General features: G+C 43.1%; 1 protein-coding gene across 1 annotated transcript in view; it reads right to left on the bottom strand.

The window, feature by feature from the left end:
- Positions 1 to 19,617, bottom strand: part of LOC108681426 (mucin-5AC) — a gene marked incomplete in the record, with an annotated part of 40,712 nt that overhangs the window by 13,705 nt on the left and 7,390 nt on the right. Inside the window, 5 exon segments of the mRNA XM_018170452.2 lie at positions 916 to 1,040; positions 1,813 to 2,072; positions 2,846 to 2,976; positions 3,192 to 3,345; positions 11,160 to 11,217. Coding sequence (XP_018025941.1) covers positions 916 to 1,040; positions 1,813 to 2,072; positions 2,846 to 2,976; positions 3,192 to 3,345; positions 11,160 to 11,217 — 728 coding nt within the window.

The following is a 19,617-nucleotide window of genomic DNA, read 5'->3' as shown; positions in this document are numbered from 1 at the left end:
GGCAAGATGAGGACCACACAGAGATTAGGAAAGATGAGAACCACACAGAGATAAGGCAAGATGAGGACCACACAGAGATAAGGCAAGATGAGGACCACACAGAGATTAGGAAAGATGAGAACCACACAGAGATAAGGCAAGATGAAGACCACACAGAGATAAGGCAAGATGAGAACCACACAGAGATAAGGCAAGATGAGGACAACACAGAGATCAGGCAAGATGAGAACCACACAGAGATATCAATATGAGAACCACACAGAGATCAGGCAAGATGGGGACCACACAGAGATAATGCGAGATGAGGACCACACAGAGATAAGGCAAGATGAGAACCACACAGAGATATCAAGATGAGAACCACACAGAGATAATAAAAGATGAAGACCACACAGAGATGAGGCAAGATGAGGACCACACAGAGATAAGGCTAGATGAGGACCGCACAGAGATAAGGCAAGATGAGGACCACACAGAGATCAGGCAAAATGAGAACCACACAGAGATCTGGCAAGATGAAGACCACGCAGAGATAAGGCAACATTAGAACCACACAGAGATAAGGCAAGATGAGAACCACACAGAGATAAGGCAAGATGAGGACAACACAGAGATAAGGCAAAATGAGGACCACACAGAGATCAGGCAAGATGAGGACCACGCAGAGATGAGGCAAGTTGAGGACCACACAGAGATAAGGCAAGATGAGAACCACGCAGAGATGAGGCAAGATAAGAACCACATAGAGATGAGGCAAGATGAGAACCACACAGAGATGAGGCAAGTTGAGGACCACACAGAGATGAGGCAAGATGAGGACCACACAGAGATGAGGCAAGTACCACACAGAGATAAGGCAAGATGAGGACCACACAGAGATAAGGCAAGATAAGGACGAAGCGTGATTAGCCAGACGTGTTCAGGGCAGGCACGTCGAAGCCTTTATCGATGGTGTCTTGTCCCGCAGGCACGGCCATCGTCAGCAGCAGCCGCGCCTTCCCCGACTGCGCCGCCTCCGCCTCAAACGCCTCCTTCAGCTCCTGGGGGAACAGCAGAGAAACCTTCAGTAGATCCTGCCTGACGAAGGGAAGAGCGGTCTTATGATGTCTGTTTTTTGTGCATTTTCTCATTTATGGAAAAAATGCACTACTGTGCTCGCCATGTCCTTCTGTCCGTCCGTCTGTCTGTCTGTTCGTCCGTCCGTGACTTCACGTTTTCGTCGACGAGAAAATGCGCTCTCTGTCACTCACTGCAGTGAGTACTGAGTTATATTTTTTAGTGTATTTGCTTTACAAGGAAAAGCCGTCATTGATTGGCTGTTTTTTTTTTTTTTGGACGCCTAACGCAGAGAAAAGCCGGAGCGAAATCTTATTCAAATTTAACTCCCGAGAGAAATCTGGCAAGAGATTTAGCTTGGCGTATTTTTGTGGCTGTTATTCATTGGTCTGGTCACAGTGAAGAGTCTATAGCAGCTCATTTGCAATCGTGTATGGCCTGATTTAACAAAAAGTCAATAAAACTGTTATATGAGAAATTCCTGAGACAGTGATTACCAACCAAAATATTTTTAATTATTCGTTGACGTGTTCTGCAGTGAAAGAAGTAAAATCATTACTAGCAGCCTTCAATTTACCAAAAGATATCAAAGTATGGCAGTCCAGTGGCTCCAGAACCTTCATACCCGGTATAATTCTTGCAACAGTCAAATAACAACGTGACGTTCAACATAGATATTCGCCTTGAAGCATTAATATTATAAAGAAAAATCTTCCCTTTTCCTCTTAATTCATGCCCCTTCCCCTCAATTCGCACCTTGACGAGCAGAACGTAGTTTTCCTTATCCTCTGGCGTGGATCCAGCCCTAGATGCTGGATACTCCCAGTCCAGATCCAGCCCATCGAAGCTGTACTTGCGCATATGGCGGATGGCGGAATCTATGAAGACTTTGCGGGTGTCTGCGGTGGACACGAGTTCGCTGAAGCGCGCAGAGCCCTCGTTCCAGCCGCCCACGGCGATCAGGTTACGTAGAGCTTTGTTGTGCTGCTTCAGGGACTTGAACTGCGCGTAGCCTCCTGAGGGCGGGTCATGAGATCAGACATGCACGAATACTGTGTCCTGTCACCGCTGAACCCTGTTGACTGTTGTCACCTAGCACTGCTGGACATTGTTGTCATCTAGCACCGCGGAACCCTGTTGTCACCTAGCACCGCTTAGCCCTGTTTTCACCTATATAGCACCGCTGAACGTTTCAAAATCTCCCAAAAATCAATCCATATTTGCCCATCGAACTCAATATTCTACACAGTTTATTTCTATAAAATGAATTATTAACTATTCCCAAGTCCATTATCTCATTAAAGTGCTCTATTTCCTGGAGCCAGCCACTGGTGAAGCTGAATGCGCTCTCCAGTTCGTACAACGCCTCACTCTTGCTTCCCTCATCTTAGCCATAAGCGTTGTGCGTTGTAAATGGTTTTGGTGTCAATGTACTTCCTATACATTTATAAAAGATGAGGGCTGTCTTTCTGAGACTAATAAGAGAGCTTACGCATGTTGTCTGTACTCTGTAGAACCTATCAAACTCATTGTAATTTATTGCTCAGAACATGCCAATTTAAATGTTCATTAACTTGACTGTTGTCGACATAATGAGCTTAATTAAACACAAATGATTGTCACCCCGAATCTTTATTTCTAGTACCCCATATCCGCCATGCTTGACCTCGTCATTAGTACCATTAGTACTACCTGTTCTCTCGCCCAGTATCCCCCAGTAGTACCATTAGTACCTGTATCCCCCAACGTCAAGGGACCATGCCCCAGCAATGAGAACCATGAATGTCACCTTTATCGATGTCCTGGTAGCTGTCGAAGGTGGTCATCTCGAAGTCATCGTTGAGGCCTGCGAAGGCGTAGACCAGATGGGTGCACAGGTAGGGGTTGATGTGCCCGGGCAGGAACTTAGCAACGCCTTTCCTGGGGCAAGAGGGGAGGGAGTGAGCTGGTTAAAGGGCTGTTGTAAGTGAAGAGTCACGATAATCATGAAAAAAATTTAAAACCGAATAAATAGAAATAGAATTAAATATTTATGGAAATAAGAGGATTTTTTATCAAGTGAGCTATATCACGAGCCAATTTTTGGGACTGCAGACCGCTTGCACCAGCCAGGCCTGAAAGCGAAGGCTCCTCACCTGTAGACAGACCAGTTGGTGTAATAGCAGACCACCCTCTCGCCAGGAGGCGTGGGGTCTGTCAGCTGGTTCTCAGATGGCTTGACCTTGCGTCGGGGTGTAGACCCTGGTTTGCGGGCCAGCACTCGACGAACAGCCCGGTCACTTGGGTCTTCTGTGAACACATACATTTGTGGTAAGTAAAAGTCTATATTAAAGAAGAGTTTAGAACAATAAACTGATGAACTCAAAAATTACATATAGATTTTAGCAGATACATGCCGATAAAAGAGGTTGGAGTAATCAACGCATTTTATATGGTGTAGTAGAAGTAAATTCCTGCTTCCTAGAAGATGTCTTCAGACGAAACTCAGCCTAAAATCAATAGTCGCATTTAGACAAAGGAACTAATGTGAGTTGCCAAGTTATTATTGTATGCAGATTAGATCCACAGCAGGTTAGCTGCATTGGTTCTGCAGTTGAGCTGTTAGTGCACTGCAAGTAAGCGACAGTTTGTTGTTATTATAAGCGCATTTTCTCATTTAAGGAAAAAATGCCCTATTGTACTCGTCATGTCCGTCCGTCTGTCTGTCCGTCTGTCCGTCTATTTGTCCGTCCGTCCGTCCGTGACTTCACGTTTTCGTCGACGAGAAAATGCGCTCTCTGTCACTCACTGCACTGAGTACTGAGTTATATTTTTTTATGTTCCACTCTGGCCACGTATTTTACAAATTTAGACCAGCCGGTACAACGTGGAAATGTGTAAAAACATGGAAAATGGTCATTAGGTATGCCACTACTACTGTTGTGTCCTATAGAAAGAAGAAACGAGAAGCCGTGTAAAAAGAAACGCAGGCAAAGAGATTATTTGTGGAATTGCTATCGAGCAGTGCGTGACAACGGTGTTTTCGTCATCACCGGCAATAGGCCGTTGCTACGGCGGCAATCGTTTGCACTGAACTCTTATACGTCTGCGAATGATGCCGCTGAACATCGGCCTGTGTCGATCCGTAGGCCTCATAACCTGCTCAGCGTTCGTTTTGATCGCCACTGTGTTCAGCCGTGTCGCCGGTTATCGTTCGGCTGCCTCAACATCCGTTCGCTGAATAACAAGGTTGACGAGTTCTTCACATCTGTCGTTCGCGCTCTCTAGGTGTCGTCTTCCTGACCGACATACGACAATAGGCTGACTCGGTTTGCATCGCGCGTCTTCGCGCTGAAGGACTCCAGGTAGTAGAGCGAACTTGTGACTTTCCCAAAGCAAGTCCATTTCACCGGCTATTTAAACGATCGATTGGATCGCGTCTACGACCCATCGGCTCATCAGCTGGACGACCTTCTGTCCACTTTTGGCATGTTTTGTCACGTGACCTTGCCGACGCACAACATAGGCGGTTTGCTGAATGTTGTCATCACGCGTGCTGACCTTCAACTTCAACCAGTTGACATCATCGAGATCCCAATATACGACCATCAGCTACTTCAGTGGATGGTGCCATATATGCGCCCAGTGCCAGCGTACCAAACCGTTACCTGTCGCCCGAGGAGCGGTCTCGATGGAGATGTCTCACTCAAAAACATCTATGTCGGCCAGATATAGATGCCTATGTCTGGCCAAGTCCAGTCTATGTCGGCCTGACTCATCGTTGGAACTATCAATCGACGACCTATTGCAACTTCTCAATTCCGATCTGACCTCTGCACTCGATGACTTCATTCATACATGCACAGTTTAGGTACCCAGCGACTCTCCGAAACATGGCTCGACGATGAATGTCGGGTCTTGAAGCGAAGGAATCAATTGTCCCAGCGGGCTGTCTACCGGGCGAACAGACGCTGGATTCCTCCTGCTGCAGATGTTGTGGACTCCACCTGGCGAGATGCGCGGCGCAATTATGTTGACCTTCTTCGTTGTAAAAGAGAGTCATTTGTCACAATAGGGTTGACGCGCAACGCAACGACCCTCGAGCGTTGTAGTGTTCGCAGAATACACTTATGGGAAGAGGCCATACAGATGCTCCGGGTGACGTCCGTGTAGAGGAATTCCATCAGGTTTTCAAAAAAAAGTTCTGCTGTACGAACGTCGTCTGCCAATGCTCCGCCGGCAGCATTTGCGCCGGGCCCGTTCGACTGCGGGCTCCAATAATTCACTTTCGTCACAGCTGACGATATGTCATCGCTGAAGTGCAAGCAATGCATAACAAGTAGAGTACCAGCGATCCGCTGCCGATGTCGTTACTTAAGGAGAATGTCGTAACCCTAGCAACTTTCTGGTCGAACTTTTCAACCGCTGCCTCACTGACGGTGTTGTTCCGATGAACTCCAAATCAGCTTACATTACGCCTCTATTGATAAAAAAGACCTTCACTCTTCTGATCCCAAATCATATCGACACATATCCAACCTGTCAATTTTGTCGAAACTCCTGGAATGCGTAATGCGTTGAGGTCAGACAGCAGAACAACCATCTTCAGGAGTGCGGTCTCATGCCTCGCCTCCAGTCTGCATACCTTCATCTCCATTCGACGGAAACCGCTACGCTGAAGGTGCTTTCAGATATTCTGCAAGCATTAGAACGTGGCGACATTTCGGCAGTGGCTTAACTTGACCTGTCGGCCCCGCGTTTGACACGGTCGACCACGCCACTTTATTGCGTCGACTTGAAGTTTCATTTGGCCTGCACGGCACGGTGTTGCGGTGGTTCGAGTCCTATCTCAACAATAAATTCTAACGCGCTTACACGCGGGAACGTTATTTCTACGTCATTGCTGGTCACTTGCGGCATACCACAGGGATCAGTTCTCGGCCCGATCCTCTTCCTGTTATGTACCGTCAACGCATTGCATATAATTGATTCACATTGTTTGAATCCGCATATGTTCGCCGACGACACCAAGTTCGTAGCTACTGTGCACCGGCTGACGCCGCAGCGTTGCAGGTTCGGATGTCTGTCTGCATGGATGCCGTCTCAGACTGGATGCGCTCCAACTGGCTCCAGCTCAATGCATCAAAAACCGACTTTATTTAGTTTGCGACTGTTCGGCCCAGTCGCGCCGATGCCTTCATCATCTGGCGCCTCCTTATCTCAAGGAAGCTCTGCAGAGCGTGTCAGATTTAGAAGGCGACTGCGTTTTTCATCAACAACGGACCTCGTCGTTCCACTTACTCGTTTATCTACCGTCGGCGGCAGAGCGTTCCTGGTCTGCCGGCATCCGTAACATTGGCTCCATCGTTGCAGGTGTTTCGTCAACACCTAAAGAGAGAACTATTTCGTAGAGCCTATGAATCGTGTTCTTAGCCATTTTTATCCGTTTTCATCCATTCTCGTGTCTATTTATTTTTCGCTTGCTATTAAACGTATGTGTAACGTGCCATCGAAGTTCGTTTGAACCAGACGCCATGATAACTGTTTCGTGGAATAAAACTTATAACAATAACAAAAAGCGCTTGGGGAACGCCTTACTCTCAATGAGTTGGATGCTGGAGAGTTGCAGTGGACCGAACAAAGCGCTGTGCCAGTGCTCAATAGTCGAGACTGGAAAGCAATTATTCCTTGGAGGCGATTCTGGGGGGTAGTGCAGTCAATACCCTGTGGTTCTCGGAAGGGCCTGTAGAGATGAAGGGAGTTTCTTGCGAAGAACCTGCTATGCCTCTACATAGGAACAGGCAGGCATGATGCCGTCTACTAGAAAGAAACCTACGCTTAGGTCAAATGAGGATAAACGTGGGGTGAGTTTATCTTGGGGTGACCGGAAACGATGGAAGAGAATGAGTGACGAGCGAACACGTTTTATCCGGGTGTGCAGACAGTGAAATGACACCTGCCTCAAAATCGTGGTGATCAACGGAAGTTATCTTCCTGCAGCCAGAAACACGTCTCAAGACAGAGTTCTGGATAATGTGTGGATTACGATGGCCATTTGGGTCGTGCACTCTAGACTCTAGAGTCACCCCTTCGCTCAACGAGCAGCCGGCTGCCTGCATCGATGTCAGGGGATGTGTACTCAGGCACCGCCGAGAGTATTGGACCTGCTTTGTACCTGCAGCATTACAGGTGTGCAAGTGGTTTAATGAAGTTGCGATTCAAGGGCGCCGCAAGATGTGCTGCAGGTTTGATCAGGTGCACCGAAAGTATGCAACGGGTGCACTGAAAGCTGGAAGCCCGCTCTGCAAGTGAGCTATACAGCTTCACTGCAAGTATACCGCTGGTTGGTTGCAGGTGCACTGCTGGTGCATTGCAGGGGCACTGCAAGTGCAATGCTGGTGCACTGCAGGGGCACTGCGGGGGCACTGCAGGGGCACTGCGGGGGCACTGCAGGTGCACTGCAGGTGTACTGCCCAGTGCACTGCAGGTGCACTGCTGGTGCACTGCAGGGGCACTGCGGGGCACTGCAGGTGCACTGCTGGTGCACTGCAGGGGCACTGCGGGGGCACTGCAGGTGCGCAGCAGGTGTACTGCAGGTGCACTTCAGATGCACTGCTGGTGCACTGCAGGGGCACTGCGGGGGCACTGCAGGTGCACTGCAGGTGCACTGCAGGGGCACTGCAGGGGCACTGCAGGTGCACTGCAGGTGCACTGCAGGTGCACTGCAGGTGCACTGTAGGTGCACTGCAGGTGCGCTGTTTCAGGAATTCGGGGGTGCAGCACAAGGGCTGTGACCTTCAGCGCTGCAACGACGCAAACAACGAAAACAATTATTCGTACACGACAAAGCTGGTAAAACGTGTTGAATAACTCAGGAGCTGTCATAACAGTAGAACACAACAGCAGAGTTTGGTCAACGAACCCTCTGGGTTGAAAAAGATGCTGTGGGTTGAGTCAATTCACCTTCGTTCTGAGACGGTAGTATTAAGATGAAATTGAAAATGAGTCAATAAGAGGACAACAGCAGAAGATTATAAAAATGCTACAAAAAGGAATTCCCTGGGGAAAACTTGAGACTATGAAAAACAGTTTTTCTTTTATGCTTCAGCTTATCATTTGCGTTCACTGTATTACGTTCGGATTTAGGAGAACATTTTTCTGATGTATCGAATAATTATACGGATTATTTTATACGAATAATTATACGGATCAAAAATATCTTATTCATTAAACTTACGGTGCTGAATTGAACGTTTCAATCTATTTTCACTCATCGCCTCTACATTTTTAGTTATGGATGTATTACATTAGTCGTATTTTATCCATAACAAACAAATGCAAGTGCATTCAAGGTTTATTGTAATAATGCGACACCATGGATTTTGTTTTAATTAATATCTACTAAATTTAGGTGATAGTAATACATTATGCATATTTATCAGACTGGGCTCCAGTTCATATTTAATCATACATCGACACGGATTCTGCTCAACGGAAGTAAATATTTCAGCATTCCTTTTGCACAACTTTGTCCAATTAATTCTTATGTCAACAGGAATTTTCTTCTAGAATATATTAAGAACAACAACTTCCAGTGGAGTATAGGTGGGGATCTTAAGGTCGTTGGTCTTTTTATGAGGACCCACGCGGGTTTCACCAAGTACTTTAAGTAACCTATCTGAAGGCTCTGTTGAAATAGACAATTTGATATCATATCTCTTAGCTTGTTTTGTAGATCCAATTAACTTAAACTGGAAAATGGGAAAGGGAAAACGTAGGAAAAAAGCAAATAGTAGTAGTCGTAGGAAAAAATCAAATAGTAATAGCTGAGTCGGATATGACCCAGTCAATACCAATGTCGGTGTTGCCAGGGGGTCAGACTTTGCATGGATCTTGATTTGTCAAGCCGCGCATTCCAGCATTACAACCGGAAAAATGGTTCTCTGGAAACACTTTACAGCAAACACTACAAAGAAAATTCTCTGGTAGACATAAATGAGGTGTCCCGTTAAACAACGGGTGAAGAAGAATTTCATGAAGATATTGTGAACAAATTAATGATGATGCCTTCCAACACTAGTCTACTCTGTGAGAGAGCCTCGGTAAAGCTATGCTCAAAGAGTATATCTTTTTCAGAACTCAAATCTAAGAAGAGTTGAAGAATAGTGACTTTGAGGAACTTCGTAGATGAATAGTTATGGATAGGGTGTTCAAAAATAGTGGGAACTGTACAGAAATAAGATTAAAAGGTTATAAATAAGAGGAAAAGTTTAGAAATTGGAGCCAGAGTTTGTGAAATGGTTGGAATTGTTTAGAAATATGGAGAAGAATTTGGAAAAAATAATAGTTTATGAATAAGATGAATAGTTTTTGGATATTTGGGATAAAGGTAAGAGTGTAGGAATAATATAAAGAGTTTAGGACCAGCGGTATTAGTGTAGGAATAGGAAAAAGATTTTGAATAGTAGGAAGATTTTAGAATGGAATGAGGAGTTGGGATTAAGAATGGGATGTATGTCTTCAGGGAAGAATTAGGAAGAGGTAGAGGTTATGAGAATAGATCGGGGAGTTCAGAGGAAAATGTGTGATTCCAAAGAAGAAACTGCAATGTTCATTCCGTGTTTTTGAGAACCCGTCCTCGTCAAGGCCAGTTCTGGACACGGACTTTTGTCTTCACCAACCAGTCCGCTACCTCGGGGAACTCGGTTTTTTCTTGTAAAATCACCGAATTATATTAGATTAAATCAAAATAGATAAGATAAAATCACACAAGATAAATCAAATTAAAATTAAATAAAATACTTGAAAAAAACTTTTTAAAAACCACGTTTTTCTTGTGGACTAAAAAGTAGAAAATAAATTATGGCTTGCCCCAAAAAACGTGTGTCGGGAAGATTTATGATTAAAGCGAAAAGCACACAACACACGAACTTTGGAAATTTGATGGTGAACGTACAGCCCAACACACATTTTTTGGGACAAGCCATAATTTATTTTCTACTTTTTAGTCCACAAGAAAAACGTGGTTTTTAAAAAGTTTTTTATATTATATACTTTATTTTCTACTATATCTTATGACTTGATTAAGTATGACTTGACGTACGTATCGATGATACGCAGCGTCAGCGCCTGTTCGTCTATAACGTCAGCGCCCGCATGTCATACTATATATATATTATATATTTATACTTTACTCAATTAAGCTAATTTAGGTCTCTAATGGCTAGTTTCTATGATTGTATCTGAAATTGTTAAGCGAAAATAGCCTGCATGCCGAATTTCAGATCTCTAGAGCAATCAGAAGTGGGCTAATTTTCGTTGTCAATTTTATCAACAAACAAACAAACACGAAGCTGAGTTAAGAAAAATGTGTTAAAATTACACCAGAGGACGCGATTGCACAATCACGATGAGCCTATCACACACTCGATGTCTCTCTACAACAGAGCATTTAATCGTCGCATGCGTTAGAGTTGGAGTTAAGAATACGAAGTAAGGGACATCTCGTGCCGTAAGTTATCTCGCATGTCGTACGTTACGTCACGTGTCGTAGGTTCTGTCATGTGTCGTAAGTTACGTCACGTGTCGTACGTTACATTATGTGTCGTGAGTTACGTCACGTGTCGTACGTTACATTATGTGTCGTAAGTTACGTCACGTGTCGTACGTTACATTATGTGTCGTAAGTTACGTCACGTGTCGTACGTTACATCATGTGTCGTAAGTTACGTCACGTGCCGTACGTTACATTATGTGTCATAAGTTACGTCACGTGTCGTACGTTACATTACATGTCGTAAGTTATGTCACGTGTCGTACGTTACATTACATGTCGAAAGTTACGTCACGCGTCATACCTTACATTATGTGTCGTAAGTTACGTCACGTGTCGTACGTTACATTATGTGTCGTAAGTTACGTCACGTGTCGTAAGTTACATTACATGTCGTAAGTTACGTCACGTGCCGTACGTTACATTACATGTCGTAACTTACGTCACGTGTCGTACGTTACATTATGTGTCGTAAGTTACGTCACGTGTCGTACGTTACATTACGCGTCGTAAGTTACGTCACGTGTCGTACGTTACATTACGTGTCGTAAGTTACGTCGTTCCGACTCACGAGCGGCGATGGCGAGGGCGAGCCCCAGCAGCAACGTCAGCTTCAGCAGCTGCAGCATCTGCGGCACAAGACGACAGCGTGTAAATAACACGATATATATACGTCAATCCTGCAGCATACACGGTCACAAATAACACGGCATAAATACGTCAGAATACACGGTCACAAATAACATGGCATAAATACGTCAGAATACACGGTCACAAATAACATGGCACAAATACGTCAATCCTGCAGCATACACGGTCATAAATAACACGGCATAAATACGTCAGAATACACGGTCACAAATAGCACGGCATAAATACGTCAATATCTGGAGGAGTTCTTCTCAGTTTAAGAATAAAGGCTAAAACCAAAAAAGTTGCATAAAACATTTTACTGGATAGAAGTCCTAGATAAATAAAACAGAACGTTTCGGGCTATGCCCATCATCAGCTAGTAAAATACATCTGGAAATACATGGAAATCAATTTTAGTAAATAAATTTAGAAAATGATAAGGAAAGAAAGGAAAACTATTGACCTAGAATCGAAAGAGGAAAAGAGCTGGATTGGTTATTCAATTTAGGTTTAAGTTTATGGATGTAAAGAGACTCTAAAATTCGTAAATCGGTTTGGCTGCTAGCGTTACAAAGAATTTTAAATTGATTGATGGACACGGGAGGAGCAAGTGGGCACTGTTCTGTATGAAGTCTGACTGATGAATGAGGCGGCTGAGCAAGTGGACGCCCAGTACGGAAACTTCTTCCAGCATGTTCGGCAACTCTGGTGAAAAGTGCTCGTGCGGTCATACCGACGTAGCTAGATGCACATTGTGCACAACTGAAAGAATANAATACGTCAATCCTGCAGCATACACGGTCACAAATAACACGGTATAAATACGTTAGAATACACGGTCACAAATAACATGGCATAAATACGTCAATCCTGCAGCATACACGGTCACAAATAACACGGCATAAATACGTCAGAATACACGGTCACAAATAACATGGCATAAATACGTTAGAATACACGGTCACAAATAACATGGCATAAATACGTCAATCCTGCAGCATACACGGTCACAAATAACACGGACCTTAAAGGAATATAACAACTCGTGAGTAACATCAAATCTAAACAAAACACATGTACGGTAATCCCAAAATGTGTTCCAATGAGAACATTGCAATTGCTTTATAGTGGTTTGAATCAAACTTTTGAATGCTTTGCAGTAAAAATTTAATATATTACTTATGTGCAGCTATTGTGTTCAAATCTGGCATGCAACTGCTTTCTTATTCATCAGCAGCATCTAGAGTTGTTGAGCGATGCAAACAGTAATATTGATGCATTCGCAGCAATCCGGGATCGGAAAATGTTCCGCAGCGCCTTGCACTGTCATATTCTCTCAAATAAATTCATGTAGTATCAATTTTGCTGTGTAAACCACATCTAGTTACGCAGCTCCATCGTCAGCCCTACAATAATGCCTAGAAATACGCAGATTCAATTAATCTCAGTACCACCTATACATTTAAACAGCTTTCTCTACTGAAATATGTGTAAAGTTTAATAGTTCAGCAGGTGCATTTGCATTAACACATTAACAGTTGCACTGCAGCATTTACAGTAACGCATAAACGTAAACTGTTGATACCGTGAAACTGCAGTACAGTTAAGCAGCCGCATTCACAGTTGCACAAAGAGATAAAAACTATCGCAGCAATATTTACAGTTGCGCTCAACCGTTCCCCGATTAATGCTGCTTCCTGCTGTCTATATAGAGTCACGCAGCTGTAGGCGGTGACCCCTCTTAACGAAGCAGCTGTTATCGCTGCGTCACGAACCCTGTTATCAAAGCAACTGTTATCGCTGCCTCACGACCGCTGTTATCAAAGCAACTGTTATCGCTGCCTCACGAACCCTGTTATCAAAGCAACTGTTATCGCTGCCTCACGAACCCTGTTATCAAAGCAACTGTTATCGCTGCCTCACGACCGCCTCTCTAGACCCTTGATTATTATTTTACTTTATTTTAGTGTTTTCCAATTTATCTTTCGTTTCGTCATTGCTTTTGGAATTAATTTTCTGTCTTAGTTTGTGCCCGTGACAATTGATCTTACAATTTATTGCCGGTTGATTCATGATTTCGGTTGTATTGCTTTCGCGGTTTAATTTCTTTATTTTCTTTTATTACGGAAAGTTATCGACGTTTTTGTTTTAAAGTTAATAACTTAGTTGTGGTTTCGGTATCATTCATTTCATTTCAAATAGTGATTCCCGTGCGTTCTTCTATTTTTAACGTCACCTTTATTGTTCAAATCTTGAATTTTCATTAGAGCAGCATGGTATTGAATTTTAATTTACAATTCTGACCAAGGCACCGGGTTGAAAAATAAATGGTTCTTAAACTTAGTCAGGAGGCCCACACAAGGGCTAGAAGTGCATCGCTGTTTGGACAAAGTCTTGCCCATTTCTTTGAGCGCAGACGAGGTTGAGGTTGAATTGTATGAATTGAATTGTTCTGGATGGGATTTAATTGTATTTTAGAGGTTAAAGGAGAGGGGGAGGGGACGATAAATATGGCGCGAGGGAGAAAGGCAAAGAAAGTAGTGGGAGAAAAGGGATTTGAGGATTAATAAATATGGGAGGGGGAGAAGCGGACGCGTCGGAGTAAGGCGAAGGGAAGGAAGGTGGGGTAGTGATGGGAGGAAGGAAATTGTTGAGCAGTTCAAGTGGCCGAGTTTCTCTAGAAAAAGGCTGTCCACGGCCGGAGCACATGACGTTGTGGGACTCTGCATGACTCTGCAAGATCCTGCAGGCTGCTGCACGCTTCTTTAATACTCATTGGCGACCTGCAGACCTCGTAAGTGCTCTGCAGGATTCCGCCAAGTGCAGTGGTTGCATTGCAAGTAACTTCCGTTGGAATAGAAATCATTGAAGTGGAAATAGCAAAGTTACATCGAAAATTTCATCCTGCAGAGCGCGTTCGAGCAGCGTGGTCCACGTACATGTGGTCCCTATGCACCGCAGAGCCTGCATACAAATTATATAAGGCAGAATCTGCATACACTCAAGAGTCTGCATTCAACAGATTCTCCATACGCTGCTTATTCCTATCACTGTATACATTAAAAGCCAATATATACTCAGGTATTTGCACACATTGCATGCACTACAAAGTCTGCACGCACTGCAAAGTCTGCACGCACTGCAAAGTCTGCACGCACCGCAAAGTCTGCATACACTGCAAGGTCTGCACGCACTGCAAAGTCTGCATACACTGCAGCAGCTTTCACCCTCCTGTACGTGACATCACGCACGCTTCGCGCGACGCAGCGGCGTTCCTTTACGTCGTCGTCGACGTTCATAACCAAACGCGATCACAAGTAACCGCCAGCCTCCCGTGCTGTACTGAGGGCAATGCTGACACGCAGGCATTTTTGTGTGTTATAATATTCTTGTATATCATTTTTAGTCATTATCTTTCAATATACTTTTCCTGTAATCGCCGCAAGTTCACCAATATTCAAAACGAAGAAAAATATTTTTTTACCATAGAGCTGGCCTCCGAAACGTTTTTACTGATGAAATGACGATATTGCTTCGCGTTTTAATTAGTCGGAGAACCTGTGATGATATTTGAACCCCTGCAATCTTAATTGAACCTGACAAAACTTGAATTAAATTTAACACTTTGATAGACTTGACAAACTTTGATGAACCCAACAGGCTTTATTTCTACCAGCAGCCGTCACGGCGCTACAAGAAGTTACGTTACGACGATACAAGACGTTACGTCACGACGCTACAAGACGTTACGTTACGACGCTACAAGACGTTACGTCACGACGCTATAAGACGTTACGTCACGACGCTACTAGAAATGATGGCATGCACGACATTTAGTCACGACGCTGCATCACGCCTGTGACGTTGAAATAACGTAGAATTATCATTAAATCAACAAAAATTGTTGAATTCAACATTGATGCAACGTCAGATATCTTTTGAAGTAAGCAAGCAACGCTGCAACTTCCCAGCGCCGTCTTGATATTTATTTAAAAATCAGAGTATCCTTGCTCTTGAATGCTTTAGAATAAGGGTTAAAAGGTTAAAAAGCGAAGGGTTGAAGAGTTAAAGGGTTAAAGGCACGAAAGTTTAATGGGTTAAAAGGTTGATTGCTTATAAGGTTAAGGTCGCAAAAGTTTAAAGGGTTAGAATAGTGATAGTTTATAAGGGTAAAGGCACCAAAGTTTAAAGGGTTAGAAGAGTGATAGCTTATAAAGGTAAGGGCACAAAAGTTTAAAGTGTTAAATGAGCGATAGTTTATATGGTTAAGGGGTTAGAAGATTGCAGGAATTTGGAAAAAGGCCAGAAAAAAACTCAGAGGATAGAAAGTTATTGATAATGAACGAAACAATGAATTAGAGTATCAAAGCGCTAAAGGGTCTTTAGCGCTGCAAAGTGCACTTTTTTAACGCTGCAAAGTGCAAAAAGCCTTTGATCTCGGATACATTTACCGTCCTCAATGCTTTTCGTACCGTGGCTTGGGACCAAGAAATCCTGTAAGTTACGAAAGGGTAATTAAAGTTGTACACGGTACAAGTTTCAAAAGACTTAAGGGTGCGGTGCTAAAAAAAGAATATTTAGTTAGATCTTCATTTAGATCTTCATAAGTATGATGTTCATATGCCCATCAGTATGATGATGATGTATGATGCCCATTAGTATGATGTTCATAAGTAAAAGGGCTTGGAAATTTAATGTTGAATTACTTCATCATTTAAGTGTTTCAACATTGAAAAATATTTAGGGCTCAAAAGTTTCGAGTTTTGCAACGAAAAAGTTTAGGAGTCTATAGAAATAACAAAATCGCAAAATTTAGAAGTCTATATGAACGCTATCACTTTAGAATAATTTTACTTTTAAATGTTTGATGAAGTATTTAAAATTGCAAAATTATTAATTTTTCAGCTATGAAATTGCAAAAATAAATATATATTCTTTACATCTAGGTGTCAAGTATATCATCCGTATTTGTCCATATTTTTCAAACACTTGAATTGGCAATCAACTTTTCAACCATTATTCAGGAAAGATTTCAGATTAATGGTACAATTGCCTCCGGAAGTGGACTGTAGTCCACTCCAACACTGTTCAAAAAAAACGTGAGAAAAACGGTCTAACCGGCGTCCTAGTGACCGGCCAACCCGTGAAAATAACCCGTTTCGACGTTTTTTTTTTTCATTTTCTCTAGGTCTAACTGTTAAATTAGAAAAACGATGTTTTTTCTCACGCGCCGGCCGGTCATTGAAATGCCGTTAAGACCGTTTCACGGTGATTTTTCAAACAGTGGAGAGGAACGTCGATTACTGAAATTTGTGACTTCCGAATCCACTTTCTTTACAGCGCAAAAATAACACAAAAAACGCAGCATAATTAGGGAATTTCCCTACAGCTGCTGATTAACCCAGCAAACTAACGCCTACTGACTGCAGGTGAACGAAAAAGAGCGGCTTTTGTTTGTTATAGTTGCATGGGTAGTGTAAGCTTCCGTTCTTCCATCGACTTCTGAGTCACAATTTGACTAAAACGTATCATTGATTTCCTATTATTTCCAGTTAATACCAATATGCGCAAAATCCTGGATTCACCCTTCACCGGTCAGACCATGACGACATTATTAGTACGCAGTAGTGCTAATATTTGATTCATCATTAGCACCATAAATTCAGTTTTCTCCTCTCCTCTACTATGTAGCATAGCCTAAACTGTACAATAGCCTCAATTTTACAATGTAGCCTAAACTTTATAATAGCCTCAAACGTATAGTATATAGCATGAACTGTGCTGTAAGTACAGTAGCGAGCAGTATAACGTCAGCTGAGTAGTATCAGCTGAGCAGTAGCGTCAACTGATCAGTATAGCCAACTGTTCACTAACCTCAATTGTGAAATATAGCCTCATCTGTTCAGTAGCCTCAACTGTGCAGTATATAAAGCCTCAACTGTGCAGTTTATATAGCCCCAACTGTACAGTATATATAGCCCCAACTGTACAGTAGCCCAAACTTCTCATTAGCCCACCGAGCGGCCAATTGGACTAACGACCCTGAGTCGCCGATGGCGTGGAGCTCCAAAGGTCAAAGTCGTCACGTCAAACTCAAGCTTCGGCGACAGGAAAAAAATCCAGCAAGAAGCAAAAGTTCAGGTCGACCTTCGAGTTAACTTAATGAGTGGCATTTGGAGTGAATATGGTCATGGATTGGGCATGACGAATCGCGACGCTGTTCCAACGATATTTCCTGTAATTAAGATCCTGAATTACGACACTCAAAAAATAGTGAGAATATTTTAGTAGAAATAACCAATGAAAAATATTACTAATTTATCGGATGATGCCTCAACATGGCATTAAATTTCACACTGTATTTAGCAATGGATCATTTCTATACAATATGTATACGCGTGTAAGTACATCTGCATGAATTTTATACCATAATTATTTGAGTTAATCTGTCGTTATGACTGTTAAAACTATACTTAATTCTGTCCGACATCCCATAAAAGAACCAAAATTTTCAACTGAAAATGGCAATAAAATGCAAATAAAAAGAAAGTTGTGAGCATTTCAGCGTCGAGAGAACCACAACGAACTTCTGAAGGTGAGCAACATTCGTGAGCTGGAATGCGCTCGCATTGCTCGCTGCACGAGAACTTGCCACACTAATCCTTGTGACTGCCTGCGCTTGTAAATGTCACAATATCAAGTGACCTCCAGCATATAGATCAGACAAGTAGCAGTTTAGGTGGTGCATGAACACACTGCTACTCATTTCACTTCACTCAATTACGTCTCGAAATGTCACAATTTCAAATGAACTCCAGCATATAGATCAGACAAGTAGCAGTTTAGGTGGAGTATGCACACACTGCTGCTCATTTCACTTCACTCAATTACGTCTCGAAATGTCACAATATCAAGTGAACTCCGACATATAGATCAGACAAGTAGCAGTTTTGGTGGTGCATGAACACACTGCTACTCATTTCACTTCACTCAATTATGTCTCGCGCAAAGAAGGGGCAGCGCAAGAACAGAAACAGCAGCTGCTTCCGCGTGTTGTCTCCGCTAGCCAGTGAGCCGCACATTTGTTTTCAAAAAATATGACTCAGTGCTCACTGCATGCAGTGAGTGACAGAGAGCGCATTTTCTCGTCGACGAAAACGTGGTCACGCACGGACAGACAGACAGACGGACGGACATGACGAGCACAATAGCGCCTTTTTCCATATATGAGAAAATGTGCTAAAAATATCATTAAATGGCTGAAATTTGCTACCCAATTAAGTGGTCGATCAAGCATATAATGTCAACTATTCAACTGACACAACTCACCTATTGTCACCTACTTGTAGCCATTAAAAATTTAAAATTTCCACGAGGAGGCCTTTATTTTGAAAGTTAGAACCCATTATTGGTATCCACTTCAATATAAGTTATTTGATATAAGACATAATGCTCTGTGAGTGAATAATTTTTTGCGAGAAGACTTTAATTGCATAAATTGTAGGAAAGGGTTGCTCGTACTTACAAATGGAAGAAATTTATATCATGAATACCGAGACGCAATGTATTGAGCCCTGGGGCATTGTGCCCACACTTCCATAACTTGATTTAATTCAGCAACGATAGAAAATAATATTTTTGAAGATATCTAATAAATAGATAACAAGAACTTCCCACATTCGCACACCGAAATACCTTTCAAAAGTAATTTCCATAATGGGCAACAACTATAGAGTATTATAACTTGAAATTCAGTATAAAATATGAAAGATCGTAAAATCTCTTTATGATTTACTGCGCTCAGCCTAAAATCGCATGAAAAAATTTTTCATGCACCTCAGTTTGCATTAACAAATATATATCTCTTATAGATTTCATTATAACGTGTGCCCCTGTGTGAATAACTAAATAGATCAAATCAAACGAGCTACGCAAGGCGGTCACGCTCAGAAAAATGCACCGGTCATATTGTCCAAATAATGTCACACTTTCGGCCAGTAGCACCAATACACCATATTGCAGGGCCGAACTGGGTGAGGATGACCCAATCATGGGCAAAAATTACATCGCTTGTTTGACAAAGTCTCGCTCATTCTTCTGAGTGTAGGAAGCGCAGTAGATGTGCAGGATACTGTCGTGTCTACCGCGTCCCAGGAGCGCAGTAGATGTGCAGGATACTGTCGTGTCTACCGCGTCTCAGGAGCGCAGTAGATGCGCAGGATACTGTCGTGTCTACCGCGTCCCAGGAGCGCAGTAGATGTGCAGGATACTGTCGTGTCTACCGCGTCTCAGGAGCGCAGTAGATGCGCAGGATACTGTCGTGTCTACCGCGTCCCAGGAGCGCAGTAGATGTGCAGGATACTGTCGTGTCTACCGCGTCTCAGGAGCGCAGTAGA

This window comes from Hyalella azteca, unplaced genomic scaffold, assembly GCF_000764305.2.
Source record: "Hyalella azteca isolate HAZT.00-mixed unplaced genomic scaffold, Hazt_2.0.2 contig2960, whole genome shotgun sequence".
NCBI lineage: Eukaryota > Metazoa > Arthropoda > Malacostraca > Amphipoda > Hyalellidae > Hyalella > Hyalella azteca.
The sequence above is the reverse complement of the archived record's forward strand: the minus strand, read 5'-3'. Positions and strand labels throughout refer to the sequence as shown.